At 26.8% G+C, this 26,960-nt stretch overlaps 1 protein-coding gene across 2 annotated transcripts; it reads left to right on the top strand.

Annotated features, from left to right (window-relative positions):
* The first annotated feature begins 10,288 nt into the window (after positions 1–10,288).
* LOC135931633 (striatin homolog) lies at positions 10,289–25,267 on the top strand. Of its 2 annotated transcripts, none has more exons than XM_065468872.1 (4): positions 10,289–10,393; positions 10,439–10,482; positions 10,524–10,692; positions 23,941–25,267. In XM_065468872.1, exons 1-4 carry the CDS (start codon positions 10,324–10,326, stop codon positions 24,990–24,992), a joined length of 1,335 nt encoding a protein of 444 aa, XP_065324944.1. In that variant the 5' UTR covers positions 10,289–10,323; the 3' UTR covers positions 24,993–25,267. The 2 variants fall into 2 exon arrangements, with proteins under 2 accessions (XP_065324944.1, XP_065324945.1); XM_065468873.1 differs by having other exon boundaries at positions 10,308–10,393; positions 10,535–10,692.
* The last annotated feature ends 1,693 nt before the right edge of the window (positions 25,268–26,960 follow it).

Below are 26,960 nucleotides of genomic sequence, written 5' to 3'. Positions count from 1 at the left end.
TTTTTATACATAAATCTCTTATACTTATTTGAATTTTGACCTTGAAAATATTTTTAAGAAGAGGCATGGTAATAAAATTTAAATATCAATTATATAGTTGATTAGGGATTTTGAACTCGGCTAATTACAATATTAAATTTGTTAATTTTCAATTAATATTTATTTAATTAGGGTTATATAATAATTTAAATAATAAAAGTGAATAAAGCTTCAACTGTTAATGCTAAATTAATATTTAGTGAGTGATATTAATATTCTATTTTTAACACAGAATTTGATTGCAAGCTGACATAGTGAAAATATAATTTATAAGTATTAATCTAATCTAATAATTAAAATAGTATTCATTTAAGAATAATTTAGATAGACTTATTAATTTTTAAATTATAAAATTAAATCAATATATTACTCAATAGAATTATAAAAGAAATCATTCAGTGGGCAATCAAAAAAATTTATTTCAAAGGGATATTAAGGAGCCATTAAAAAAATTTTTTTTTGCTTCAGGGGGCTATTCAAATTTTTCAGGGGGCTCGAGCCCCTGCGCCCCCCCCCCTAGCGACGCCACTGTCGAGATCCTATTATATATAGCTTAAGTAATTTTATATGAGATCATTTCATTTGCACTGAAAAGGTAAATTATGTAAATAAAAATTTAATTAAATTTAATTTTAATTTTATGGCCTGAAAAGGGTTATAGTATAAAGATAAGAAGGATTACCTATTTCAACATGAAAAAGATATATTTAAATGTTTTTATTGAATTAATTATTTTATTCGATTAAAATATATAGGTTTAACAAATATTTAGCTAAAAGCAATTGTTTTAGTATTGCCCACACATTGATAAATTAACGATGGTAATTTGACGTGAGAAGGTAGCAATTATTTGCAAATTAATTGTTTACTAGGATGAATGGCAAGGACTTATTTTAAGTTATATTAGGGAATAAAAAATTAATTTAATTTTTAGGTAAAAAATCCTAAAATAAATAAAAAGAAGGAAAGAACCTAAAAGCTTCTGTTAGTTGGGGCAATTAGGGCTAAAATTAAGAAATTTTACCATTGGGTTAACAGGATAATATAGTAAATTTTATATAATGTTTGCGACCCCGATGTCGAATTATTTTTCATTAAGATGCAGTAGTTTTATTCGATGATCTGTAAGACCATTAAATTTATACATTATTTGAGCTTAGATCGACAATAGCCAGAGTTCCTATCTTTTATTGAATGAGCATAGTAAGAACAGAAGGATCACTTTAAATTTAATTTAAGTTAACATAATATTTGTGTACTATATTTTGGATTTAGAGGTGTATATTTACCTAAAATTTATTACTAGGATAACGTTAGATATTTTAGAGTTTAATCTCTATATAATTTATTGTACTAAATGAATTTTATTTTAGTGTAATGATTTGTGAAATCTTCATTTGCTTTCATAGCAAATATAGCTTATTCATATTTGTGATCCGATATAGCTTAATAAATAAAGAAGCAAGTAAATTTTCGCAGGGGGGTTACTACTGGTTTACATTATTTTAATGTTTGTTTAATTTCAACAATAGTTTATTTATATTTTTGCCTGATTTCTTTATTTGTCTAGGTTAATCCAACCTTAATCCCTCACATTGCACAAAACATGATGAATCTATTATTAAAGATAAGCAAATAAAATAATGATTAAACAAACGCCTTACCCGTTCTAGAGGTACTGGTAGCCAAAATAATAAAGAACTACGCTTGAAATTAACTCCTCTGGAGATTTATTTTTTATCTTATGTTTAATATCTATGTTTATTTTATTTTCATCCAGTTCTCCAAATGATATTTCTTTCACCACTACCACAATCCCTATGCCACCTCTGCCTATTTTTTAACAAATATAAGCATTTAATTCCGTACTATCATTCACTTCACTAGGAGTTAATATAAATATTACTTTATCCGATTCTCTGAGAAACTTTCATGAATATTTAGAGGAATATTCAAACTTGAATGTACAGTACGGCCAATTTCATCAACTTTATTATTGTAAATGGAAAAATATGCAGTATTTCTGTCGTGGCCTTTATAACAATACTTACGACCGTTTTATGGTTAAGTTAACATTGTCGTTCATGATTCTATTTTAGAGGGGGATACCAATGCTGACATTGAGAAATATCGTTTTGAGTCCTTCTTTTATCAGTATCCCAAGGCATAGGCATATCATCTATCAGGACGTAATGTGTTTTGTACACTGCTTTGGTAATCCGTCATTACTTTCTTCTACAACCCTAAATGATATGAAATTATACATTAATTATTTCCTCTCCAGACGACCGCCCAGATTTATTTTGTCGCTTTTTCCATCAAAAATTAAAATGAATATGAAAATTGCGGTTGAAATATAAAAATTGCTAAAAAATCCACCTATTATCTTTTAAAATTAGTTTATATAAATACAAAGTCGGTAATTATTTTTCAAAATAAAAAAACATCTTGATTTATTAAAATATATTAATTTATAAAAAAACCAACGATCTTTTTTAAATATAAAAGAATATAAACAAGATAAAATTTTATAAAAATAAACGATTTTAATTTTACAATTAAAAATATATTTTAAGCGAATGTCCCGCAAAACGACCGCAATTGGAAATGTACCGTGTGTGTATAACATTATAAGGATAGGCGCTTAATTATCCCGTATCACGTTTAAATAGGTAATAGGGTACTCCATAAATAAGAAATAATACAGATGCAACTACAGTTGCGGCAATTGTAATCACTTATCTTGTAGTACAATATTCACAGAGATACTTATCAACACAATGTTGGTAGAATCTTTTTCCCATAATATTTAACGACTCTAATATAAATGAAAAAAATGAGCAAGGCTATCATCAATGTTTTAGGACCTAAATCCAGGAGGTCAATTGACGATTTAAATATGGGCATACATATGCAATTCTAACAGATGCATCTAATAGGAGAAATATTCTCCGCTATTTCAACAAAATTAAGGTCGTTTCAATATCTCTATTAAAAGGTATATTTAGGAATGATTTCACATGTATGAAATCTACTACATGCTGTTAATGTGTAGTTGCAATCAGAAGATTCTTAACAAAAATTCACAAAATTATGCTGCAGATGTGTTCATTTTTACAGTTAAAAATTGACAATAAATTTTATGGCGCCATTGCTAAAACTTAATTATATTTTATTTGAGATTTAAATTATAGAACTAAATGTTTATCGTCGTTTAAGAGATATTTATAAAATTAATGGCGTGACATATTATATATTTGTTTAACCATTAGCTCGGCCTCTAATGTTGTTAAAGCAATCCGATTTCTCTCTTTTTCCAGACAGTCCTCATCAGGCTAAAAATGCACTCGATGAGGCATTAGAATTAAGTAAAGTGAAGACATACTCGCGTATTTTTTCCAAGCATGGAGATTTATCGTTATTACGAAAAAATTCTACCAATTTCTCCTCTGCTTTTAGACCATCTAACTTTAAGTATTTTGGCAAATCATAAAAATAGAGAGAATTACAATCTCCTCAAACACGACATCAATGTCAGTCAGTATTTTTAATATATTTATTAAATTATATAAACCATCAATTGATGGTTTCTGTTCCAAGGTCATAATATTTATATATTTGTAAATAGAGTTACTAAAATCAAATTTTGATTGTAAATATTCTAAAATTGTGTTAATAAAAATATGTGCTTCATTTAAAAATGTATTAATTAGAGTATTATTTGAACATTTTAATAAAATATTTTTAGCAATAGCGCCATAAAATTTATTGTCAATTTTTAAATGTAGAGAGGAACAGAGCTGTAGCATGATTTTGTGAATCATTTTTAATAAAGAATATTCTGATTGCAACTGAATATTAACTGCATGAAGTAGATTTCCTACATGTGAAACGAATCCTAAATATGCTTCTGCCATTTCATACTCGAAAATATTTTTCAAAATTTTAGGATAGCTTTTAAAATCTTTATTTAAGAAGTATTTTTTTAAGGGTTTGTAAAATTTTAAAATTCTATCGATGGCAGGTATTAATGACAACCACCTGATAGGTATATATCGCAATAACTCACACCATTCCAAGTCAGACCGCTTTTAAAATCTTTATTTAAGAAGTATTTTTTTAAGGGTTTGTAAAATTTTAAAATTCTATCGATGGCAGGTATTAATGACAACCACCTGATAGGTATATATCGCAATAACTCACACCATTCCAAGTCAGACCACTTTACCAACTCTTTTAATTCATTAACTCTTTTAGTTGATGAACTAAATTTGTTAAAACATTTCATCACAATTATTTCGACATCCACAGATAGTACATTCATTGCCTTCTTGCAAGAATTATGTAGTATATGGCATATACAGCCAATTGGTATTAATTCATTATTATGCTGCCTCAATTCGGTAACTTTGGTTTTTGCCAAAATTTACAGAGGCATTATCAGCGCAGAAAGCTGACATGCAAATCATTGATAACCCTGAATCCAGCGTCTACATGAGCGGGAGGGGTAGGAACCGTTTGCATCATATTTTTATGAGGGCGTATGGGGTAAGCTGCTTTAATGGGGGTAGGATAAATTTTTTGGAGGTTATCTATAAAATTTTGAGATGAAATACGACAAAATTTATTGCTGTAAAAATTAATACTTTTATTATAGTATTATTATAATACAATTCATCGATTGAAACTATATATTGCAAACAATCATACACATTTTTTTCCAAATTTTAAATATTTCAGCAGGTTCATAATGCCTCTAAATAAATTCTTTTAATTCACAAAATATCGATAGTTGTTAGTAGAGATAGATTTATTTAAGTTATCCTTTATAAATTCTTTGAAAAAAGTATCAATAAATAAATAGGTAAAAATAATGGTAAATAGACACCGCCGCCGAAGGCGGCGCTAATTTTTTAGGGGGGTAGACAAAGGTTTTTGAAGGGGGTTTGCATCCAGTGAAAATCTTGTCATGTAGACGCTGCCTGAATTACCTATATTTACCATTATGCGGCTAGCTACATCGTTGGATTTTTCACTATCCGAGGAAAAATTTTTTAACAGTTTTATTAAAATGTTCTTATTCTTGTTGAAATAGCGAAGGATCGAGGGAAATGTTTTAATATTCCCTTATTAGATGCATCTGTTACAATTGCATATTGATGCCCATCTTTCAAATCGTCTAGAATTGACCTCTAAGATTCAGGTACTAAAACACTTGTGATAGCCTTGCTCATTTATGTTCTGCCACAAGTAAGGTTTGCACATATATTGGAGTCGTAAAACATTATGAGAAAAAGACTCGACCCACATTGTGATGATATGGCTCTGTGAATGTTGAAATACATGATAGATGTATACGATTTCCGCAAATATAGTTGCATCTGTATTATTTATTATTTTTGAGAATATTTTTGTATTGCAATCGATGTTGATATACTCCCCTCTACTGACTTATATGAATGAAATGATGTTTATTGGATAAATATAAAACAGGATAGAAAGAAATTTACAAACTAGACATGTTTTCGAATAAATATTTAAAATTTATTTTAAAAATATAAAAATAATCAATTAATGTCTCTTAAAACTATTATTTTTAGATTAAAAACGTTAAAATACTAAAAAAAAATGCATGAGAAATTAAAAAATTGCGGGAGTCTCCCGCTGATGGGGGGAGACATGGCAACCCTGCTCAACATATACAAGGAAATCATAAGCCGAATTTCTTTGGAGGTTGAAATGTTGAATTGTCCTGATTGATTTTTTTTAATATATTTTTTTCGCTATCTATTAACGCAATATTGACCTTAAAGATTGATTTTTTTTATTATTTAATATTAACCTCACGTACTCACTAGTTTGATATAAATTATTTAATAGATTCTTTTATATAAATTGATATTATAAACTATATAAAGAGGAAAAATATATTGTATTTTTAGTTAAATATTTTTTAAATAAATTTAATAAATAAAAATTTTAAAAATACTTTTTTAATCTTTGTCTAACTCCCTGCCAACCTTAACAAAACAAAATGTATAATTACGTAATAAAAACGTTTTCGCCCTCTAGTTGTGGATACAACAGAGCTATGTTAGGTTTTCCTCATAATCCATCAAACTGGACAAATTAAAAATGGGGATAAAGATGAGGAGTTCTTCACACGTTTGTGGGCAAGCCGCACGTACTTGTATAGTCCTAGGACTATTACTTAAACGAATGTGGGCTGATGGGGAATGGTCAAAAATAAGCATAGCCCACACCCATAAAATACTTATATACTTAATTACTTTAAAGGCAAAGAAGGACCTTTTTTAATTACAAGGTACATTAGATATATGTGGGAAAATTAAGAGCAAAAAATGAATGGAAAGGAAAAATAAGTCAGATAAAGAATGAAAAGAGAGAAAAGACAGTGAAAGTAAAAGAAAGGAAAATAAACAAAAGTAAAAATAACCTGTAGTTTATGGGAGATTTAATTAATTTGATTTGATCCTTAACAGTTTCTTTATTGACCTCTTATCTTTATTCAACCTTAGAAACTGTTTTGTATTTAGGTTTAAATCCATTATATCCTTTATTGCCCTATAGAACCATAAAGTTTTAAACTTCCCATAAGTTTTGCCGTTGAAGGAATATAACCAATTTATGGCCTCGAGGACCAGGCTATTATTTGAATGATTTCTCAGAATATAAGCAAAAAAGGCGAGACGCTTCCTTTTTTATGTTTGAGTGTGGCGTGACCTTTTCCATAGGTTATCATTTGAGATAATATTGGGGTAAAAGATGCTATTTATTATTTTAAGACATTTGTTGACAAACGTCTGTAGTTTCCTGGTCTCTGTCTTCGTTATCTCAATAAAATCCATTTTTAAATGGGTGATTTTACGTATCGCGGACACATGAAATTAAAAAAAATATTTAATAAATGCGGATGTGATATTTAGTTTTTTCACTAAATATCACAGGCGTTACTAGCACTCGCAGCCAATAATTATACCAATAAACAAACATATTATAAATTCTTGATGTTATAAACAACTTTGCATTATATAATCATTATAAAAAATATATAATTAAAGAATTTAGTAATTCATAATATAATACATCATAAACATGTACCCTTATTTTTACTTATCATTATCAACAGGGGCGGACTGGGGACGCTACGGCCTCGTGGGCATTTTTTTATAGCGACCTCATTTATATGGGGGCTTCGCCCCCTTCCCTTATATGGCTCCTTCGATTTACATGATTTTTATTACTTCTTATTTTTGAAAATAAGTTCAAAAGATTTACATTTTTAATAAAAAAAAAGAATAGTATTTATAATTTATTTTTAAAAAATGCACATCTAAAATCATATTCACTACCAATATAAAATAATATTCATTGCACATATATATTTTTTTATATTAGATTTATAACGATATTGCACTATAAAATCAAATCATACATCACATGTTAAATATAAAAAAATACATACTTAATATATCAAATCTATTAATTTTACACATATAATTATTGCAGTTATACAATATTACAGCGTATAAAATTGCTGCACTTATAAAATCAGGCACCGATCATATTGTAAATAGATATTAATAAAATTCAAATAAAAGAATTAAGGAAATATATAATTTTTACGTTAATAAATCTCTCATTAATTTTGAACCTTTACGCAAATATACAGAAATATCTTCTAGTTCAATCTGCGCCAATGGTTCTCATTCAACTGACATCATTAAAAACGCTTCTAATTTTTATTGGTCAATATTAGATCTCAGCTTATTTTTGTAATTTTTAATTTACTAAATGTTTTCTCGCAACTAATTTGCGTAAATGACAAAGTTAAATGTATTCATATGCCAATAAATTAGTGTCACTTGTAAGCATATTGCATCTTTTAAAAATTTCATACTCGCATATAAACATTTGTTACACTTATTATCACACTCTGAGTTATTATGATATTGTAATATTCCTTCTTCTTCATTTGAATCCTCACTTGTTCATACGATCATCTTCCGTTTCATTTATTCTGCTACCATATCTTTGAATACACTGGCAAATGAACATTATTCGTTACGTAATTTAACACGCAATATATATCTTTACTATTTATTTCATCAAGATAGAAATCCTGAAATCATACTTCCCAACCTCATAGGATTTTCCACACATTTTAATATGAAATTAAAAATTATCCTATCTGCTGAATATCCTCAGCAATATAAGATTTGCAATCTAAATTTTAAATAGTTAAACATTTTAAAAGGGGGTATATCATTAAATTATTTTTCTGGAATCCCCTTCCTTTAGAGCCTGGCATAATTTCCTTCTTTTTTCTTTTTTTTTTCTCTTTAGCTTTCACCTTTTCTGGTGGTAAGCTCCTTCAACATCTCTCTCCACTTTATGTTATTCATGCAATCTCTTTTATCTAATTTATACTTCTTTAAATTGGCTCTAACTTTATGGCCCCATTGAAGTTTTGGCCTTCCTCTTTTACGTTTGCTCATCACTTCCAAGCTCTCAACCTTATTTCCTATGTAGTTCATAGGCCTTCTCATTGTGTGCCCATACCACCTAAGTCTGTTTACCATTAACTTATTCTACCTTTAAACTACTTAGTATTCTTGTACTGCGCACTTTATCCTTTCTTGTTACCCCAGCAATCATCCTCAGCATTCTCATCTCCATAGTTTGTAGACTTCTCTCGTCTGATTCCTTGGTTGGCCATGTTTCCGAACTATAGAGAATAGTTGGTTGTATTATGGAACTGTAAATTTTTCCCTTTAATTTGTGTGGGATTCTTTTGTCAAATAGCACTTTTAACCACCCTTGATTAATTTTACTCTTTATCTCTTTTTGCCGTTTGTTTGTATAGTGGAGCCCAAATATTTGCAGCTTTCAATTGCCGATATCTGCCATTCATTTATATCAATACTCTCTGTTTCATCTCCTCCTATCACCATATATTCCGTCATTTCTCTATTTACTTTTAGTCCGTGCTTTTTTAGGATATTTATCCAATTCACTAATCTTTCTTTCATTTCATCATTGGATTCGGCAAGTATCACAATATCATCAGCAAATATCATATTCCACGGGACTGTTTGAGGTAAAGATTGTGCTAATACATCTATTACTGTAATGAAGAGTAGTGGGCTGAGAGCCGATCCTTGATGAATTCCTTCGGCTATTGTGAAGCCTGCTGAACTGTTGTGCTACGGACCATTGTTGTATGGCCCTATACATATCCTGTATTATTCTTATATATTTTTCGGGAACCTTTTGTGGCGTAGCACCCACCAGATATGTTTTCTGGGATTCTATCGAAGGCCTTTTCTAGATCGAGAAATTTTTTGTAGCTTTCTCAACTTATTTTGGCCAGATGAATTATTCTGTTTCACCCAGGTATCCATCCTTTAATCTGATTCACCGCTGGATTTTATTTGATTTCAATGAATTAAGAACAAGAAATGTTGGCTATATTATTTCTACAATAAATCAATGTATAAAAATGTAATATAATGAATTAATCAAAACTTAACTTTCACTCTACTCAAACGGAAGCGTTTTTACTTCATTTGAATAAAAGCAAAGAAAAAAACGAGGTAATGATGTATAGCATCAAGCTACGTTACTGGTATTTTATGCATTAAATTATAGTAAACGACATGACAATTGTCAAGGAATGTGATATTCAAATCATAGAGATATCATTAAAAATAAATAAATGATAATAGTAAATAATGTGAACATAATAATATATTTTTTTTCTAATCGGCCTCTTTTTAGATATTTTCCTCTGATCGGCCTCAAAAATCGACATTTATCGCGGCCTCATGGGCAAAATGCCCACCTGGTCTTATGGCCAGTCCGCCCCTGATTATCAAAATATGAATTAAAATTACTTAATTATAAATATATTATATATTTAACTAAAGCTACCACCTCTCAATTTTATAGATAGTTTAAATTGTAATTATATTTTATTAGAAATTCGATAAAATCTGTTAACGCAAAAACAATCTATTTAAAAAAAATTTTTTATTCATATTCCTTTTGTCGTATTTTAATATAGGCTTTATTTATAGTTCATATATTCATTATTTTTTTATTATATACATTTGATTTTTAATTCAAATTTATGTGATTTGATTTTGGAATTTTCATATATATTTTTTTAATCTAGTTTTTTATATACATTACAATCAATGATTACAATATGTGTTTTCTTAATATCTGTCACTCTAAATTCGAATAAATTATAAGCGATACATGGAAAAAATATTATTAAGCATATCGGATATTTTGAATAATACCCCTAAAATTTCCGATTCCATTATTGGTAATTAGTATTAAAAGTATATTTTTTATTATATAATAATTATAGAAATATCAGATGTATGGTGCAAATTAGATGAAATTAAGAAGGAGGTAACTTATAACATATATAACATTTATTTATACTATTTTAGCTTGAATTTAGGAATAAAAAATTTAAGCCTAAGAGAAATATCACCTTAAAACAGAATGCAACTTCTCAAAAATTTAAAACAATTGAAAATAAAACTGTCTTGATTAATCCATCATCTTCATCAACACGAAGATTGTTTCAAAAATTTAATATTGCCCCTTATATTCAAAGTAAGGTTTGTGTATATATATATGAAGTGTTTTATAGAATATATATAATGCTAGATATTTGTAAAGATAAAATCTTTAGGTCAACCCTGAAATTGATTTTTAATTTTCACTAAATCAATAAAATAAATATAGAATCATATTAATCTCTTCAGATTCAGAAAATTTTAATTAAAATAAATTGTGTAATTAATTTGATATAAAAAAAATATTAGATTTTTTATCTATTATGAATTTATATAAATAATCACTAATTATACACTAATTTTAAAAAACAAAAAGTAAATCTTCAATTTAATAAGAACCCATCTGGGGCCCATTTTTGAAAAAATATATTAATTGATGGCCTTGAATCATTTTTCTAAAAAAGCTATCAAATTCTAAATTTTTTGGGGATTATTTAATTTAAAAATTAAGCACTGCATTCTAGAGTTATATTAATTTATAATTTTTTTAAGACACCCAGTATATAAATTTAGGGGCATGACTAAAGTACATGCCCCAGGAAACTATGCACCCCTATCAAAGAAGCTTAATTTAAATTATATTAATATAGAATCATATTTAACTTTATAAGATGATTTACAAAATGTTTTTTTATTTAAAAAAAATGGTAAAATAGTAAAAATTTTTAAAAAATAATTTTTTTATATGACTAAAATACATGACCCCTATAAAAGAACTTAATTTATAAAAAATGAATACAGAATCATATATAGCTTATTAAAAGGAATCAAAAATGTTAATATTATATGATAAAACTTTTTAAAACTTAGTGGGCTTTTGAGAAAATACATTTTTTTTTGTAAACTACAAACCCCTAAGCACCTTCTATGATGAATATACATTATTTTTAAAAAAATAAAAGCATAATCTTATTAAGCTTATTAAAAGGATTTAGTAAATGTTAATATTAAGTGTATAAATTTTTTATAACTTAGTGAGCTATTGAAAAACACTTCTTTTTTTTTGACTAAAATATGTGCCTGCTTTTATTACTATGTTACTATTTTTTTAAAAATCATAAAAACATTTTCTAAATCATCTTATAAAGCTAAATACAATTATGTATCAATAAAATTTAAATTAAGCTTCTTCGATAGGGGGCGCGTAGATTCAGGGGGTGGTGTATTTTACTCACGCCCTAAATTTAGAAAAATAACTAATTAATTTTGTCATTATATTTCAAAATAAAATATTTTTAAAAGTAATTAATTACTAATCTTTTATCAAAAATCAAATAATATGTTTAATTTTTTGAAATTTATAAAAGTTTATAGAATTATGTTGGACATGTTTTATATTTAAAATTGCTTATTAATTTACATTGAATGTTTCGAAAGTTTGTGAATTCAATTTCTTGATATTTTGAACCTTAAATAGATAAAAGTTAATTATTTGATAACTCAATTTAACAAAATGAGCAAATTAGATATTGTGATAATTGATTTGCAACAAAATATTGGTAGATTATATTTGCTGTAATGATTGTAATAATTTAAAAAAAAGAATTGTAAAAAATATAAAGGTAGCTAGTTACCTTAACAACATTAGGTCTTAGGCCATATAAGAGCAATTTAGCAAGTCAAAAATAGAGCACTGCAAAATATAATTTGGAAATTTGTATTGACAATAAAAAATACCTAACTTAATTGTATTCATTTTAAATAATTAAATTCTAAGGTAATGGTTGCATATATAATAATATTTAAAACTACAATGTAAAATTTTATAACTATAAATTTTATTTTTTATAATAACTATTAAGACCATATCCTAGGTCGGGGTCCTTACCAAATCGATAACTTTTTGGCCCGACCCTTTTAATTTCGATAAAATTTTGCATAAAATTTTAGCCTCCTAGTAATCATAGTTTCTGAGATATCAATGGTCAAAAGTGACAAAAATGACCTTTTTTCGAAAAATACGATTTTTGGAAATTGAGTTGAGATAAGCTAAAAAATAATGATTTAAAAAATATAAGTTATATGTCAATTTGTAACTCTATTAAAGACCTTTTATTAAATATTAAGGATTTTTTTGAAATAATATTGTTGTGGTTTTTATTTACGTTATAAATTTTAAACATAATTATTCCAGGTGTTTTGCTTTCCAAATTTTTTTGAATTTAATGTTTTCTTATTCTCTAACCTTATATCTATTCATAAAAAAATTCAAACTTGGGACAACCATGGGTTTTTTTAGTTATTACGATTTAAAAAATCCAAAAATAAATATTTTTTTCAAAAATTGATGGCGCTCCTTTATAAAATAACGTGTTTTGTTTATAATTATTATTTTTTTAAACCTTTTTTCATTTTTAAACATAAATAATAAGATTTTCCAGCATTAATATCATGAAATGAGATTATTTAGCTGCTGTTATATTCATTTTTTTTTATAAAAAATTTTAATTTTCGAAATATTATTTTATAAATTTTGAAGATATAATAGATAAATTAAAATTCATTAAAAATATTACCTATTTTCGGTTTTTCATTAAATTTAGTTTTTTTGACGCCATAATTTCGTTTTGCGATAAATTATATGTACGCTCAGTAGCCGTTGATTGGCTAACTATTGTTAAAATATTATTTTTTGATATGAAAAGGATATCTTGTGCAGCTGTAAACAAAAGAATTTGATGGTCCTTTAGGGTGAAGAAAATTAATTTTTACTTCATCCCTAATTACATTAACTTCTTGTAAAAATCCTAACCACCAATCGTTTTCATATGCACATGTTACATATCCTCTAATCTCATCGATTAACAGATCTCAATCAAAGGATCTTCACGTGGATTTACTATATTCTCCACAATAAATGTCTGCGAATTAGAATATAATTTAGTGTTGAGTTTAGTTAAGCCAATCGTAAACACTGCATGAATTTTTTGTGTCACGGGTATTGAGATAAATTTACTAAATCTCTCACTTAGCCTTATCTCTTCTTCCTCTTAATCTGGTATAGTGGCGTAAGATAAATTTATACCTTTTATATGCTCTTCCGCATATTTATAAAATTGTAAAGGTGTAATTATTTGATCAGTATAAGGTCTTTGTAAGCTTGCCTTGGCAACTAACCTTTTTACTGTGCCGCCTATGCCGTCACAGGCACTTTTACCATGTGCCGTAGGAATAAAATGCCATTCTGCTTGAACACCAAAATCTATTTCATGGTAGCAAACATTGATAAAGTTTTTCATTTTTATATTGCGCTGCTCAACCATCAAAAAAGTAATGAATTTTTTCTGGTGGAGTGTCATATTTATTTTTTAAAAAATGAATCAAATGCGATTGGAATAAATGGAATGAAACAGTATTATGATTAAAGGATTCCGATATTACCACAAAACTTAGATTGTTTATTTGATCTCCTATTTATAATAAATTGAGAATGGATGCAACGTAACTTGCGAAGTTGTCCAATGATAACCCTGACTCTTGGACAATAAAGGAATAATTTTCTGAAAAGTCACAAATAATTAGATAGTGATTTTTTTTAAAACTATTTTTAAGGTTATTGTGAAATGAACTTTGTTGTTCACAAATAAATGAATGTATGAGAATATTCATTTTATCGAAAAAAAAATTAATAAATTCTTCTGAAGATTGAGAAATAGTCTCCAGAGTTGTTCTATCTGCCGAAACCCACTGTTTAAACGTAACAAGAGCTATATCATTTTTTATAAATAATTTTTCGATGCGTTCTTTTAAGAGTGCCGAGCCAGGACACTCGTTGCAATCGGGTAATTTCATACCACATTGATAACTTTTCGACCCGACCTTTTTTTAGATAAAATTTTGCATGCTGAGAGAATATCATTAGAAAGCATCGAATCCAAAATTTTAGCCTCCTAGTACTCATAGTTCCTGAGATATCAATGGTCAAAAGTGAAAAATGCGATTTTTTAAAATTGAGATAAGTTAAAAAAATAACGATACTAAAAATTAATATTATATGTCATTTTGTAACTATTAAAGGCCTTTTATTAAATATTAAGGATTTTTTTGAAACAATATTGTTGCGGTTTTTATTTACGTTATAAATTTTAAACACGAACCAGATGTTTCGCTTTCCAAATTTTTTTGAATTTAATATTTTCTTATTCTCTAACTTTATATCTATTCATAAAGAAAATTTAAACTTGGGACAGCCGTTGATTTTTTAGTTATTACGATTTAAAAAAGCAATATATAAATATTTTTTTCAAAAATAGATTGCGCTCCTTTATAAAATAACGTGTTTAGTTAATATTATTATTTTTTCAAACTTTTTTTTCATTTTTAAACATAAATAAAAAGATTTACCAGCATTACTATCATGAAAAAATATTATAAAGATCTCTCTTACAAGAAAATATAATAATTTTGTTGAAAGATACAAGCAATATTTCATGCACCTGCCCGAATATTAATATTAATTAAATTTTTATTTTACAAATATTTTAATATTAAATTTTTTTTCATAAAATTATTTATAATGTATAAATATAAATGCGTATCCTTTTAAAGAACTAAACACTTTAATTACAAAAAGAACCTGCGTAAAGTCATGAGACTACAAGAGCCGACTAAGCGAGCTGACTACACGAGCCGACTACACGGGCCGACTAAGTGAGTCGGCTCATGCGGCTCCATGATCGGCTTGAGTCTGGATGACTCAATATCCAAACATTGAGGCGGAACACTATATTTGTGATTCGTAAACGGTTACCACAAAAAAATATTGAAAATATAAATTCTGATAGCGAATATGTAAATATCAACACAGCATCAACATCAATAGATACAGTCAATATAACTTGAAACGAAATTGGAATATCTCCTATTAAGAAAAAAAAAACTAACCGAAAAATTATCCAAAAAAAAGTTAGCTAAAATATGAAAAGCTATTTCACAGATATAATAATTAACAATCCAGAATCGGATACAAAAGATAATAATGATATACTCAATAGCATGAAATTGCAATATCCTAGTTTGTCTAAAAATATTAATTGCTGACCATTCTGCCTCCTAATTGGAGCGCAAATAAAATAAAAACGACATTCAACTATGGCATATAATTATAAAATCATTTTAGAAGAAAAGGGGATTCTTTCAACTCCAAATCGAAAGCCTGCAAAATATCTCAATCAAAAAACATTTGATATTGATAAAAATTTTTTTTGCAGGGATGAAGTTAGTAGGGTATTACCAGGAAAAAAAGATTGCATATCTATCATTGAAAAGGGAGAACGAGTGAACGCTCAAAAAAGGTTCGTTCTTAATAATTTGAAAGAGTTATATAATCATTTTAAGGTGAGTAATTCAAACTTAACAATTGGATTTTCGGAATTTGCTAGCTTAAGACCAAAATTTTGTATATTAGCAGGTGCTAGTGGAACACATAGTGTATGCGTTTGTACCATACACCAGAATATTAAACTTATGATTTTAAGCTGTGAATTAGCAACATTGACTAAAAATGGTGAGGATACATTAACAACTTATAGAGATGTTATAGGCAGAATGATTTGCAAATTACCGTTACCAACCTGTTATTTTGGTGACTGCAATGAGTGTACTGGCTCCGCACTCTTAAAAGAACGCATCGAAAAATTATTTATAAAAAATGATATAGCTCTTGTTACATTTAAACAATGGGTTTCGGTAGATAGAACAACTCTGGAGACTATTTCTCAATCTTCAGACGAATTTATTAATTATTTTTTCGATAAAATGAATATTCTCATACGCCATCCATTTATTTGTGAATAACAAAGTTCATTTTACAATAACCTTAAAAATAGTTTAGAAAATAATCACTATCTAATTATTTGTGACTTTTCAGAAAATTATTCCTTTATTGTCCAAGACGAAGTTCAGGGTTATCATTGGACAACTCCGCAAGTTACGTTGCATCCATTCTCAATTTATTATAAAATAGGAGATCAAATAATTCATAATACTGTTTCATTCCATTTATTCCAATCGCATTTGATTCATTTAAAAAAAAATAAATGTGACACTCCACCAGAAAAAATTCACTAATTTTCTGATGGTTGAGCAGCGCAATATAAAAATAGGAAAAACTTCATCAATGTTTGCTACCATGAAATAGATTTTGGTGTTCAAGCAGAATGACATTTTTTTCCTACGCACATGGTAAAAGTGCCTGTGACGGCGTAGGTGGCACAGTAAAAAGGTTAGTTGCCAAGGCAAACTTACAAAGACCTTATACTGATCAAATAATTACACCTTTACAATTTTATAAATATGCGGAAGAGCATATAAAAGGTATAAATTTTTCTTACGCCACTATACCAGATTATGAAGAAGAAAAGATAAGGCTAGTGAGAGATTTAGTAAATTTATCTCAATACCCGTGACACAAAAAATTAATGCAGTGTTTCCGATTGGCTTAACTAAACTCAACACTAAATTATATTCTAATTTACAGACATTTGTTGTGGAGAATACAGTATATCCACGTGAGGATCCTTTGATTAAGGATCTGTTAAGCGATGAGATAAGAGGATATGTAACATGTGCATATGAAAACGATTGGTTGTTAGGATTTGTGCAAGAAGTGAATGTAATTAGATATGAAGTAAAAATTAATTTTCTTCACCCTAAAGGACCATCAAATTCTTTTGTTTATCCAGCTGCACAAGGTATCCTTTTCATACCAAAAAATAATATTTTAACAATAGTTAGCCAATCAACGGCTACTGAGCGTACATATAATTTATCGCAAAACGAAATTATCATGGCGTTAAAAAAACTAAATTTAATGAAAAACCGAAAATAGGTAATATCTTCCATAAATTTTAATTTATCTATTATATCTTAAAAATTTATAAAATAATTTTTCGAAATTAAAATTGTTTCTAAAAAAAATGATTATAACCGCAGCTAAATAATTTCATGATATTAATGCTGAAAAATCTTATTATTTATGTGTAAAAATGAAAAAAATAATTATAACAAATATTTTATAAAGGAGCACTATCTATTATTGAAAAAAATATTTATTTTTTCATATTTTAAATCGTAATAACTAAAAATCCCATGGCTGTCCCAAGTTTAAATTTTTTTTATGAATAGATATAAGGTTAGAGAATAAGAAAATATTAAATTCAAAAAAATTTGGAAAGCGAAACACCTGGAATTATTATGTTTAAAACGTAAATAAAAACCGCAACAATATTATTTCCAAAAAAATCCTTAATATTTAATAAAAGGCCTTTAATAGAGTTACAAATTGACAAACTTATATTTTAAAATTAATATTTTTTAACTTATCTCAATTTCAAAAAATCGTATTTTTCGAAAAAGGTCACTATAGGCACTTTTGACCATTGATATCTCAGGAACTATGAGTACTAGGAGGCTAGATTCTATGCTTTCTAATGATATTCTCTCAGTATGCAAAATTTTATCGAAATTAAAAGGGTCGGGCCGAAAAATTATCCATTTGGTATAATTACCCGTCGGTTTAATACTTAATAGCCAGCTATTTAGTCGTCACAAAAAATAAAATACTTTAATAAAACAAAGAAAACGAGAATAAAATACGAAAAATAGTAATGCCACCAATTACTTAAAATAAACCAAAATAGAGTGTCCGCGATCAAATAATTTTTAGCCTATTACTAAAAAGTAGTCTCACAAACATTAAAAAAGTCGAACACGTTCAACGTTCATTGACAAAAATCGAATGTTTACGTTCAATGTTCACATTCGATAAAAGGCAAAACCAGGGTTGTGCATTTGACCGGTCAAACACGTTTCGGTCAATTGACAGATATTTGACAGGTCAAATATGGTCAAATGTGGTCAAATTCAAATATATGTTTTTTTAAGTTAATATTAATTAACTTTATTTTGAATATAATAGTAAAATGAATCTATAATATTAATTTTTTAAATTCATTGTCATTCAATAACTAACGTGTAGCTATCTGGTCTTGTTCTGATTCATATTCAATATTATAATTTTATTTAATATTTTTTAATCAATTTTCCTGATGTCTTATTTCTTCAATCGATTTCTATTTTCATAAGATTATTAACCCAAATCGACCTATTTCTTTCTAAAGAAGAAGTAGAACTAGGAATTGTTAGTCTCTTAATGGGCAGGGGGGGCAAAGTTTAATCTATTAACTTGAGGTCGGAATTCATTTTCTGGAAATTACTACTTTCCACATAGATTGCTATATTAAACATGCTGTTTTATTCTTTTGAAATTAATTATATAACTTAAAATATTTTGGTCATCGCTATCTTGTAAAATAGCTAATTCTTGAATTATATCACATACTTCAATTTCACTACTAGTGAATTCTCCTCTTGATATTGTGAACACAAAAAATAAGCAAACATTGTGATCACATGTATTTACATCGTTTTTGCCTTTTTTAAACATATTATTAATTTATTTTTCCTTTAAATTTTTTAGAGTATTTGACCGTATTTGACAGGTCAAATACTCCTCCGGTCAATTGACTGAATTTGACTGGCCAATTGACCGACTTGCCAACCCTGGGCAAAATATCATGAATAATTTTTTTTAAAATTTCATTTAGTATTTAATTTAATATAAATAAATATTATATATTTTTAACACAATATATAGCCATGTTTAAAATTAATAGTTTTAAGTGAATATATTTAAAAAAATCTCTTACTAATTTTTAATATATATGGGTTTGACTAAACTGCAAATGCTAAGGTAAACTGCAAATGCTTAGGTAAAAATTTTCATATATTATCTATAATTTGTAGTGAGATTCATTTTCCTATGATATAAATAACTTATAAAAAATTAAATTATTAGATATATTCAATAATAAAGAAATATACATTAACCCTTCACTACATAGGTGAAAAAAACTCCCGCGGTTACATAGGTGGGGTCTATTTTACCCCAAATTTTAAATAGCTATATCTCAGAAAATAATAAAATTTAAGAACTAAAATTTTATAAACTTATTGTAAAAATATTAGAGATAATAAATACAAAATTTCTAGATTTACATTTATTTATAAATAAAGTTATGATATATTTACTAAAGCTGCTCAAAAAAAAATCTTTTTTTTTGAACTTTCCTTAATCATATGATATGACCAAAAATAAATGAATGGAAGCAAATTTGATTATATATTTTATTAATTCAATATTTTATAGTAATAATTAAATAAATTTTATAATAAAACATCAGATATTAAAAAAAATATTTGATATTAAAGTTCATGCATTTTTTTTAAAAAACATTCACGACATGTTACATACATATGATCTTTGCATATAAATTTTGAACAATTTGAACAAATAAATGAGGATTTCTTGTCCCTAACCCTTAGATAAGAGGGGCACCTTCCTTTTTGTTTGTTTGAAATAGGTTTTAATTCCTCTATATTTAGCATGTTCCCAATATTATCCCTTAGTAGTTTATTAACATGTGGGTTTTCATATCTATTACTCATTAATAGAGTTATTAGCTCCATTGCTAATAATTTTATAAACTTTGATCTATTAATCTCCTTTAAATTATTGGATTTATAAATTATTAAAGAATTTATGCAAGATATATTCAACAAATTATAAAAAATTGTCATGGCCATCTATTTGTTATTCTGGATATTGAATAATTTGAACATAGCTGATCCACAACATCAACACCAGCTTTGGTGAGATTGTAAAATGTGATAATTTCTGGTTTTTTCAAATCCCCAGTTGATGTATCAATATTGTTATCATAGTGAAGGGTAGAAAGCATCATGCTTATACTTTTTTGGTACATATGATACTAATGTCATATTATATTAGCAGGCAAATAAACTTTAACAAATATCTTTTTTTTAAATTAAATGATGTTGGAAACTGCTATTTATTTTTTCTTAAAGTTCCTACTATTGTTAATGAATGGGAATTTAATAAATGTATAGCAAGTTCATAACTGGTAAACCAGTTATCTGTGGTGACATTCCTATTACTCTTAAAAATGGGCAGAATTAACCTTTCAACCACATCAAAAGGCTTATTTCTCAATTTATAAGGTCCTTCAGGCTGATTGCCAGCATATAATTCTATTTTCAAAGTATAAAATGTCACTAGAATAATTCAAATTAAAAATCATATGTTAAATTTATGATTTTTTACTCCACCGAAAAAATAAATAATATAAAATTTTCAAATTTAAAGTCATATATATCAATCAAAAATAGATATAATTATATTTTTTTCAATTATATTTATTAACCTGACATACATAAATATAATTAGTAACAAAAAAAAATTGGATTTTAAAAAAAAATTACATCATTACATAGGTGGGGTATATTTTACCCCAAGCTCAACAAATAGCATATATCTCAAAAACTATCAAATCAATAATCATGAAATTTGGAAGTTGTATTCCTTGTAACAAAATATTAAACTACTGAAAAAATCAGGTCGGAATATTTTCTAGCTTTTGTATTACAAAGATTATAAAAGTTGTGGGGTCCTATTTACCCCACCTTTGTAGTGAAGGGTTAATAGTGGAATTTTCTTTTATCTCATAATAAATCGTTTAATATAATTATATTTAAAAAAATTTATAATTAAATTTTAAATTTCAATAATATTAAATCCGCAAGATGGCGTATTATTATTTTAAATTTAAAATTATTTTTTGTTATATTATATTCTAAAATCATATTGTATTATTACTTAAAAAGTAAGCTAAATTCCATATATTATCTATCAAAAATTGATTCGAAAAATTGCAAGAACAAATATAGGTTTTTATAAATTACATATGATCACTTTTTAATGGTTAATGTATGATAAATTAATTTTTTAAAATAATTTTTGCATACTTTCTATTGATATTTTCCCTAAATAGCCAATTTGTTTTTATTGCTATTATTACAATAAATAAATAAGATATCACAGAAAAATCTTATCGAACATATAATGTTTGTAGATTATTTACACCTAGCATAAAAATGTATTTACCATTTTTAGGGGAAAAATATAATTTAGATAAGGGATTCCGGATATTTTAAATGATATTATGTTTTATTTGTAAAATGATATATTGGTTTTAAGTAAAGAATGTAGAAGGGGGAGGGGTAGGTGTATTTGTTCGAATTTTCAGTTGATTTCTAAAGACTTTGATTTGCTATTCTGAGATATAATAACTTGGGGTTTTAACGTAAACTAATATCAATGAGAATTGTTAGTGGGTTAAGCGTCCATGTATTTCTATTTCTATAAATTTTGTTTTGTGAAGTTTATGCCAAAATGGCAAAGGTCGAATACTAAATTATTTTAAAATTTTGATTATCTTATAAAATAATAAATCTATTTTAAATACTCTTTTACAAATTAATATTTCAACTTCCATTATGCTAAGAATGGGCTATTACTAATATTAAAATGCTTGTTAATTGTAAATATTCATTCTTACTTAATGAATATGTTATGTTCTTCACAAATAAATAATAAAAACTAAATTTTATAAACTATTCTAATTTAATTGGTAATGATAATTAGATGCAAGTATCTTTTTTATTTTGAAAAAAATACTAGTATCTGCATCTAAGATTAATTTTTTCACATCTGTATCTAGATTCTTAAGAACCTACCCATGTAATATAAATATTATCTTACGTGATTATCCATTTCTGATTGAATATATTAAGTGTGACGACTAGAAAAAAATCTATTGTGATTGTAATTTTTTAATCTAATAAAATGAGGTAAAAAAAGGTAAATGAATGAATACCATCATGTGAAATATTTATATAAGTATGATTCTAATTATATAAATATAAATTAATCATTTACTATAATATTTAGATAAATAATATTTAAATTATTTTATTTAAATAGTAACTTGGTATTATTGAATATCATTTGACCCAAAATAATATTTTATATCATAATATTTACAATTTACTTTACCGGCATGACTTTGTTTTAAATATTATATATAGCACTCCACCATGCTTATTATGATAATACAGCTTATTAAAATGAACCTTTAATGTTTTAGGAGTAAATTCTGATATATAACATTTTTAATGATTATATTTTTTTATAAAAGTATTTTATAATAATACACGCCAACTTGCGGATTTAATATTATTGAAATTTAAAATTTAATTATAAATATTTTTAATTATATTAAACGATTTTTATGAGATAAAAGAAAATTCAACTATTAATGTATATTTCTTTATTTTGAATATATCTAATAATTTATTTTTTTATAAGTTATTTATATCATAGGAAAATGAATCTCACTACAAATAATAGATAATATATGAAAATTTTTACCTAAGCATTTGCAATTTACTTTAGCATTTGCAGTTTAGTCAAATCGATTTATATATCATATAAATTTAATTATATTATAAAACTTGATAAAAACAAAAATAATAAATTTCAAATAATAACACTAAAAATAAATAAATTCTAAATGATATTAAATTTTATATCTATAAATGAAATATATTTATTTTTACTATATATATCTATTATAATAATCATAATAATTTAATAAGTCTATAAAATACAACAATCTTAAATAAATTTTTAACTCTATGCTTATGTTATATTATATAAAATAATGAATATTACAATCAAGTATATCTTTAAATTAGAACTTGAAGATGTTGAAATTGATGATACTTTTTGGACATATTTTAAACATGGTAAGGATAGAATTAATTGATTGAATATATAATGTTACTGCAAAGTATTTATTTTATTTAGGCTATGGTAATGTCAAATGATGAAATAACAGCATCCAGCCTGACGCCATTTTATAAAATATAAATAATAATATTCCAATTTATAAACTATACTATACTATAGTACAGAAATAGTGTTTGGTTAAAAAAATTCAAATGTGATAAAGGAAACAGCTAATTAAAAAATAACCCCTTTTTTTAAAAAAATTTGGATTAATATATTTTTATTTTCATGAATATAATAATAAGATTTTCTAAAATTGAATGAACGTATAAAAACGAACACGTATAAAGTATCTTCAAAAATAAAAGGAACGTCGTTCATCATTTTTTTTCAAAAAAACGAACTTCGTTCACGAAGTTTACAACAATACTAAAAAGCAATTAAGTAACCAAATTAAGCCTATTTAGGACACGGCCTAAAGTTTTAATATTTAAAATGCTAGAATGCTTGGTATGGCCTTAGCCTAACATTATACATCAATCCATTGATTTTTAATTTCTGAATAATTTATTTTAGAAAAACGTCCGATATGTGAACAATCATTTGTGGATAAAGATTTGCTAAAATATTTATTATCATCTACCAACTCTTCTTCATTATCACCCTCATCTTATGCTCATAAAGATATATTGCCACTATCGAAGGAATTACACTCTTCAATCACTAGAAGCGTTGAATCTGACCATTCAAGCAATAAACTAGAGGCCATACATGAGAAATCGTCGATAGACCTCGTTTTAAAAAAAAAATTATTTCAAAAATGGTTATCTGACTTGAATAGATCTAAAAGTGCTGAGGCTGAGAGCATGAAATCTAGTTTAAAAGACGCCTCTTTTTTAAGTCTAGAAACAGGTTTCTTACCAGAAGAAACTTTAGACACTCGAAAAAATGAGGAACGCTCAAAAAACAAAACTGTTAGGAAACCTCGTGAAGTCTTTCCCAGCAGCAGTGAATCAGATTCTCTTTATTCCTTTATAGTTAATAAAAAATTGAAGTTAACAGACGTAAAAGGGGCTTCTTTGCTAAACTTTAATGAAAATCTTGACAGTTTATCATCCGTTAGTGGTTTAGCGAAAGATGATCGACACCAGGGTGGATTAAACCTTAAGCCCTCTCATTTTGTCGTCGACGCCAAATACATACAAACCAATAATCAAAATAATATCAACAGACCATCATCATCATCGTCATCTACTAGTTCCAAATCTAAAACCTTGACGAATAAGGAATCAAAAATGCCACATCTGTCAAAGCAAAAAAAATGGATAAATACAACTAGACTTATAGAATCTCGAAAAATTATTGATAACGATAAAATAGCTAAGCCAAAAATAAATGAATGCCTCTCTCAAATCTCTTCAGAAACTTCCCCGTCAGAGACCGATGTAACTTCTTCCTTTTTGGATCAACTCACCATATTACCAAATATCGATTCTTCGTCTGATATTCTCAAGCATTACATATCCAAAAATATAAACCTTAGATCTTACAGTCTTAGGGATGATTCGTTGATAGACTCAACTGAGGAGATGTCGAGTGCGACTTCAGAAGATTCGAATAATAAATGATTTTCTAAACGTAGGGTCACCAAAATGCCACTCAATTTAACGTACAACGTGTTGAGCTAGCAGATCCGATCATTGTTATACGGCTTAAATCTTGCTCGATTAGCTCAAAATAAAATTAATACGTCTTATCTCAATCAATGATTATTAATATTTATATTTTTAAAAGAGACCTATTATAATTATTGTTCATATTAAATGATTTTTAAATTTATAAATATATTTTTAAATTTAAGCAATGATCTATATCTATTTATTCGAATTATACCATTTATTTATACAAGAAATAAAATTTAATTCTTAATTAGTTTAAGATGCTAGATTCTTTAAAATAACACCACTTCTAGGCTGTAAACAGGAAGTTAGTAGCTTTTTATGATTATCATGGTTTTAGGTGGATGTTTAAGGTAATTGCTATTACTTTGATCATTTGTTGTTAAAGACAATTTATGGGTAAGATGCCTGTATTATGAGTTATTGAGCATAACACGAGATGGATTTCAATAGTAGATGAAAATCGATATTTACAATTTCCCAGTGGGGACAAGTAATATTTTTTTCTTCTTAAAAATAAATATATACGTAAATTAAAGTTTTATAATAAATTATTTAAAAACTAAAATGAATCAACTATGTCTGGATTTAACGGGGTCTAAATTTCTTTCACCATATTTTCTTCCCATCAACAAGAATTTGAAAACCAGAATCAAATTTGTTATCTTCTTCCAAATCTTGTTTAACTTAAATTTTCTATTTTGATTTTAACTACTTTGTCACACCCATCATTCTCAGCATATATGTTTATCTTTTTGTAAAATGAAAGATCTGCACTATTCTCTTGTAGGGTAATAATATTGGACGTTAGTCCACTTGCTAAAAAACGACCAGAATTTATTAAATTGCAATAAGAATAAGACTCAATACCTATTTTTTAAAAAAGTAGCACGCTATTAGCTGCTACCAAAGAGCAGTGTCTACTTTGACAACTCTACATATTCCTTAGGACGGAACCATCTAGTTGGCTTGAGAAAATTACATTACCCTTGCTGGATTCGAACCTTGAACTATCGGATTGTGATGCATACAGTGAACCGAATAGACCACAGAAACTATTCGAAGCATCAAATTTTTTTGTATATAAAGATAAAATTACAACGCCATCTAATATTTTAATAAAACACAAAAAATTAATACCGTTCAACGCTATTAATCATCATCCTCTCTTACAGGGTTGGGCTAAGTTTAACATACCATACCGGGAAACTCCTTCAAAATAATTTTAACCCACCAGGAACCTGTATAAAAATCGTGATATATGCCATAGAAATCTCTTTTTTAATATTACAAATATAACTATTCTTAGACTTACTATACCTAATGGCGCATTTATAATTAACCCTTTGACTCTGCATTCACAGTTAGCGCGAATTCGCGGCGAAGTTATATACCTAGCCGTGAATTCGCTCTGACTGAATGCAGGGTAGATATTGATTTTTATTTTAATAAAATTGAGCATTATTTAGCAAGTTGCCTTATCTTGTCTCATATTTTAAAATCATTCAAATCAAATGATAAATTTTTTTTAAAAATTGAACCACTAAATTTAAAAAGAGACGCTTTGTTAAAAAATGTTCACGCCCCTCGTTCCTTAAAAGTAAAAGCGCCTTTCACTAATATTTCTGCCAAAAAAAACAAACCGAACTATTTAAGCGGATTCATTTTTTTCAACATAAAATTATCTAGAGTCAAGGTTAAGTGCTACAGACTGATTACTTCACCACTCGATACAAATAAAGATAGATATAATGTTAAGACTTATTTAAATGAAATCTCAAATTTTCGAATTCGTATCGATCTTATATTATTTAACAAGATCAAGACATGTATATGCCTATAAATATACTATTTACCTTCGGTACTTTCCTAAAAAATAAAAATGATATCCCGTAGTATAATAGAAATTTTTCAAAA

Source organism: Gordionus sp. m RMFG-2023, chromosome 1, assembly GCF_954871325.1.
Source record: "Gordionus sp. m RMFG-2023 chromosome 1, tfGorSpeb1-WG-v2, whole genome shotgun sequence".
NCBI classification, from domain to species: domain Eukaryota; kingdom Metazoa; phylum Nematomorpha; class Gordioida; order Chordodea; family Parachordodidae; genus Gordionus; species Gordionus sp. m RMFG-2023.
Note: the sequence above shows the minus strand (reverse complement) of the source record. Positions and strands in the feature narration are given on the sequence as shown.

Excerpts from the sequence above, each read along its gene's own strand:
- LOC135931633 (XM_065468872.1), top strand. The coding sequence starts at position 10,324 with ATGGAAAAAATATTATTAAGCATATCGGATATTTTGAATAATACCCCT. Across the intron at positions 10,394-10,438 it reads AATTTCCGATTCCATTATTG|AAATATCAGATGTATGGTGC; the intron begins GTAATTAGTATT and ends TAATAATTATAG. Across the intron at positions 10,483-10,523 it reads TAGATGAAATTAAGAAGGAG|CTTGAATTTAGGAATAAAAA; the intron begins GTAACTTATAAC and ends ATACTATTTTAG.